The sequence below is a fragment of the Engystomops pustulosus genome, chromosome 3 (genome assembly GCF_040894005.1).
Source record: "Engystomops pustulosus chromosome 3, aEngPut4.maternal, whole genome shotgun sequence".
NCBI classification, from domain to species: Eukaryota; Metazoa; Chordata; class Amphibia; order Anura; family Leptodactylidae; genus Engystomops; species Engystomops pustulosus.
The window spans coordinates 182,746,673-182,752,672 of record NC_092413.1 but is presented as its reverse complement, the minus strand read 5'-3'; the positions used below and the strand labels follow the sequence as shown (position 1 = coordinate 182,752,672).

Genomic DNA, 6,000 nt, shown 5'->3' with positions numbered 1-6,000 from the left:
GGTATGCAAATGTTAGAAAATGCAAAGCACAGGGCTCTTGTCTCCCCCACACTCCTATTCACTGTTTAATGTGTGCAATATTGACCCATAATAGACTTGACCCATGGTCCGTTATCTGTGGCTGGTGTGTCATCGCCATGCGCAGTTGGCGGTAAAAAGGACTTTAAAACCTTAACTATACTGGGAAAATGTAGATATTCTGCAGCTGGGCATAGAAGACCCTTAGAGCACTCAAGTACAAATCTAGTAATGCTTTTATTAGAGTAGTAATTGTGTGGCCATACAACTCACCATCTGGATCATGTATACAGCCACTCTTACATCAGCATCAAGCTTTAGGTTCATACACCGCTGGGTACATTCATATAAGACCTGAGGCCATGACAATATACTTCTGCTTCATAAGCCGCTTGTTACATTACATCTGTAAGTGATACGGCCTCAGACGAGTCCTACAAAATCAGTGCAGTAGAAATACTGTAAACGAACACTACGTGCAAACACCACATTCACGAGTCAAGTTCTAGAAGAGGATAACCGATGGAATTGTCCATGACGTCATCTCATCAAAGCCGATACCTAGAAATCTGAGGTCCACAGACTTTTGTATTACTGTTAAGTTATAGGACTGGACACTTGGGATTTGGGATTGACTTTTCTTTGACATGTTGATGTCTTACATCTGTTCTTCCAATGACACTTACAAGTTCACTAGGTAATAAATCCAAGGAACGATTGATGTGGCCACCACACCAATTGATGTATAAGTCACAAATTTATAGGGCACCTCAATCTCCAGCTTCTGTCTAACCAGTACGTCTTGTGTTGAGACTTTATACCATGAACCCAAAGCTTTGAGAGACAAGGTCTTCGCAATAAAACGTGTTATTACCAAGAGTGTAACACCAAGAACAAACCTCAGGAGTTGCCTCAGCAGCATGGGATAGGTTAGCAAAGGGATCCCGAGTGGAAAAACCCCAAGAGGCACATAAGTCAGTCCTATCAGATTGATGATCCAAACACCGACGCAGGTCCCTGCTCCAACACCCAGTATAACCGTGGTGTCTGCCCGCGTTGTACTGTAGTGGTCCAACTTTGGGTAGTTGTAACTCAGAAGAAAACCAGCCACAACGGCAAAGACTGGACAGATTGGGTTGGTCAAAATGAGTTGATCCATTACATCCCATACTGGAAAGGTCACGGCTATAAATAACAGGGCAATCAAAGCTCCACATATAACATCCTGTGAACAAAAAGGAGAAACATAAGACTTATACACGTCATGTAAAGGTTCATTTATAAAATGTATTGTACAGCTGTATTGTCAAGAACTGGTTTTGTATCAATATGGGCTTTACTTTAGTATATTGTGTGGAGATTGTGTGGATTTAGTAGATTGTATGTGGACTTTTTGTAACTTTATTGATGGCTTTGGCAATACATTGGGGGAACTTTGGAATGGAACAATGTAGTTTTTTGGTCCCGTCATCTTAGTCAAAGGGTTTAGTTGAACGTTATTCCTCAGGATAGTCCATCAATACCTGAACGTTGAGGGACTGACGCTTGGCCCCCTACTCGATCATCTGCTGAAGACCTGAAAAACACAGTCCTCAGAGCCAGAAGAAGGTGCCTTCTAAATGGAGGCCAAGTCATAGTCATAGCACATAGACATGGAGCCCGTAGCCATCTGTTCTTTGCTAGGCTTTAACAGTTGACTGGACCATCACCAAAAAATAAAAGGGGTCTAATTTGTGGACAACCACCTCTGTATCACTTTAGGAAGGAGTCTGGAAATGTAGATGACAACCTTTATTCCAAAAAGAGAAAGGGTTACTGGCGGACATTTTATTTTTAAGTTATAAAGCTAGAATAATTTTTACAAATTTATATACGGTATGTATACGGTACTTTTATTTCCTGATCCATATTGAATTTATTAGTTAGAAATTGATTGTATTAAGTTGGATGGAGGGTTAAATGCTGCAGTGAATGTGTAGGAATGATAAAACATCTAGATCCAGTGACATGATTTGTCTGTGAACCTTCTCTCAGCTCTCATCGGGCTTGTCCTTTGACATGCAGTCTAGTAGCTGACATTATAACAATACTGTAATTCTAGAAAGCATTCCCATCTGAATTTCAAAGCCTGGATTTCATGGAAACAATCTCACGAGACCTTCACATGATTCCCCCTTAAAAATCCTTTATATGACTCCTTGCAGAAGGGCTTTCAAGACTTATTGACAATTTCCAATTGCCTGGTAGCCACACGAACTATGGTAATGGATGAGTCTCTGAAGTTTAATCCGTTCCCTGCTGGAAAAGGCAGCAAATCACTGGATTTTACTATATTACCCTGCACTCCTGCTGTGATGGGACCAATGAATGCCATTGTTCCTCTAAGAGTAATCATTTCCATTGAAATATCCATGGTACACTCATTATGTGCTCCTCTTGCCAAAGGCTTTGAATGGCAATGGACAAGGCACACTAAAGAAGTATTGAGATATGGAAGATGATTGTTCTTTAACTTAGCAAATTGTCCGACCAGCATTCAGAAGAGAAGCAAGAGGGTCAACAACATAGACAGATAGTCGTCACACATCTCAACAAAGATGACTGGGGCCCGATAGGTCAATCCCATTTAGCCTTACCATCAGGGTGTGAATGGGAATCATGTTCAAAGAATCAAGCATTAGATTTTAATATAAAAATAAAATCCCCATTTACTATGTTGCTGTCGCTAATCTAAAAATGTTTATTAAAACTTTAATAAAGTATTTGTTAAAAAAAAAAATCCACTGCCATATATAAATATATAATGTCTTAAGTTTTTGTAGATGGGGAGGAATATATTGTTTTTTTTATAATTGAGTGATTTGATTTTTGCAGGAGTTCACACTAACGTCGGCATATCCGTTCTTCATTTCTGTTTAAAAAAAAAAAAATTGTCTATTGTCTTCATCTAACAATGTAAAAAACTGACACTGTCTCATTGACTTCAATGTAAAAATAACTTAATGTCATCCGTTGTGGTCAGTTTGGCACCATCAGTTTTGGATCTTTTTTTTTTTTTTAAATGAAAAAAAAAGTACTGCAAGTTCCGCCTTTTGTTCCGTGAAAAAAAAAAATGATCCAAAACGGATCACTGTACAACTGGTGACAACAGATGACAAACATTTACATTGATTTCAATGTAATTTAAAACTGATCCGTTCCATTTCAGTTTTTCACTTTTCTAGACGGAAATCACAACCGTGGTGTGAACTGAGCCTAACTGATGACAGTTAATTTAACTGATACCCTAATGTTTCTTGGCTATAAAAACGGACACTTGTCTTTCAGTTAGTATCAGTTTTTTTGAAGAATCCGTTTTTTTCTTACAGTTAATTACAGTTTTTAAATTAAAAAAAAAAAAAAAAAAAAAAAAGGAGTCCTGTTCGCTCACCCAATCACCCGTATTGGCCTCCTGCAGAAAATCCATTCAGCGGTGCACGCGGCCAGATCCTTGACTTCCACAATCCGATAAGCATAAAAAAAATTACACTTTTTAGGCTCAGTTCACACTTCGGTTATGATTTACTTTTCTAGTAACTGCCTAGAAAAGTAAAAAACTGAAATAGAACGGATCTGTATTAAATCTTATTGAAATCAGTGTAAATTTTTATGTCATCCATTGTTATCATTATGCTTCAGTTTTGTTCACGATCTCTCATTGTTATTTGCCTACCTATCTTTCTCTCTATACCGCACATTTTTCTATAATCTATCCATCTCTTCTTCTATTTCTATATCTATATATTAACTATTTCTGTCTCACTATATCTCTCTAAAAATTGACACTTACTATCGTCCCCATTATCATCCATTTCAGTGGAAAATTTGTACTTGCATAGTTTGAGGGCGGACTGTATATTTTGTTTGGTTTGTTGATTAGTTTATGTCAGGTGAACACAAACTTGGTCTATAGAAACTAGACCATGTACCAGTCAGATTCCACAGATCGAGCACAGTGCACGGTATGGGAATCCGTTTCATATTTCTCTATGATGCAAGGACTCCCATCCACTGCACTGTGTTCAGTCAGTGGAATCTGACTTTGTGTGCAGCTGGCCACACGGTGTATACAATCTCTTGATACATTCAATTTTTTTGGGGGGGGGGAGGGGGGGGGGTAACATAGGGACCAATATAACATTTAGTTACAGTTTACTGCGTTGGACATGTTGGATGCAAAATATTGTTTATATTTTTTGTGTAACACATGGTGAAATGAAGGAGTTAACACTGAGTATTAAAAATCCTTAAGAATTTTAATAAATGTTAAGTGTTTGATGTAAATTTGGGAAGCCGGGGGTGCATGTTGGAAACTTGGCATCTAATTAGTTATCATTGGGTGAGTCCGGGACTGTCTGCTATAGCTATTTTACATGTTTATGAACAACTTAAGAGACCTTGTGGAGATTTCATGTATTAACCCCTTAAGGTTTTTTCGCTCATTTCTCGCTCTCCACCTTCAAAAATCCGTAACTTTTTCATTTTTCCGCGTACAGACCTGTGTGAGGGCTTAATTTGTGCGTAACAAATTTTACTTTCCCGTAATGTTATTTATTTTAACATGCCGTGTATTGGGAATCGGGAAAAAAATTCCAAAATGTGGAAAAATTGAAAAAAAAACCCGCATGTGCGTCACGTTCTTGTGGGCTCAGATTTTACGACTTTCACTCTGCGCTCCAAATAACACCTCTACTTTATTCTTTGGTTCGGTGCGATCGCGGTGATACCAAGTTTATATAGGTTTTATTGTGTTTTAATACATTTTCAAAAATTTAACGAATGTGTACAAAAAAGAAAAAACTATTTTTTCCATATTCTGAAGCTAATAACTTTTTGATACTTTGGTGCACAGAGCTGTGTGAGGTGTCATTTTTTGCGTTTTCATTGCTACCGTTTTGAGGACTTAGCGACATTTTGATCACTTTTTATTCCATTTTTTATGTGATATAAAAAGATGTAAAAGTCGCATTTTGGACATTTGGGCGCCATTTCTCGTCTCGGAGGTCACCGGCAGCCGTAACCATTTTTATATTTTGATAGATCGGGCATTTTGGGACGCGGCGATAAATAATGTGTTTGTAATTTTTACTGTTTATTATGTTTTATATCAGTTCTAGGAAAAGGGGGTGATTTGAATTTTTAATATTTTATTAATTTTTTTTACTTTTTTTCCCCCCACAATTTAACCGTAGATGGTCAGATCGTTCCTACCATATACTGCAATTGTAACGACTGGCTCATTGTAACGAATCTGCAGAAGCCATTCAGCCTCAGGCCCGACGAAGACCCGAGGCTGTCATGGCAACCGCCCCCCAATGACGTTCGGAGGACCGACGATCGGAAGAAAGATGGCGGCGCCCACGCGCAGCCGTCTTTTAAATGCCGACAACGACTTTGTTGGCGGCATTGGAAGGGTTAATGCAAGCACCGACCGCAGTTATTAGCGGTGGGGGTTTGCTGCAATATACAACAACCCCCAGCATTGTATGAAGAGGACTCAGAGGGCCCTCTTCACACACTCCCTGCACCTCTGCACCGTAGAGCTACGGCGCAGAGCGTTAAGGGGTTAAAGATCATATATGTTCAACCGATAAAAGAACGGGTAAAGAATATGCAAATAAAGCAAGCTACATAAGAAGTGTAATTTCCTTCCTGACCCATGTCTATATCCTCTTATCTAACCAACCTAGTTCCCTGTACTGTACTGATGAGATGTCATGACAGTTAGGGTCCTGGTGTTGTCACATCCTTGGTTCCACGATTTTCACAGATGCCTTATTGAGCCATTCTTTTCAATAGGTGTTTTTCACTAATCTGTTATGTGTAAAAAAAAATATATGTATATATATATATATATCTTGCAACTTGTCCTATTTTTTCACAGATGCAGATCACAGAAGGCAGTGGAAGTTTGACCTGTCATCAATTTTTTTTTTGCTGACC

General features: G+C 38.6%; 1 protein-coding gene across 2 annotated transcripts in view; it reads right to left on the bottom strand.

The window, feature by feature from the left end:
- Positions 1-236: 236 nt before the first annotated feature.
- SGPP2 (sphingosine-1-phosphate phosphatase 2) overlaps positions 237-6,000 on the bottom strand; it is a 39,987-nt gene continuing 34,223 nt past the window's right edge. For both annotated transcript variants that reach the window (XM_072143142.1, XM_072143141.1), the window contains one exon: positions 237-1,243. In XM_072143142.1, the coding sequence (XP_071999243.1) occupies positions 701-1,243 (543 nt within the window). In that variant the 3' untranslated portion in view covers positions 237-700. The remainder of the gene's footprint in view (positions 1,244-6,000) is intronic.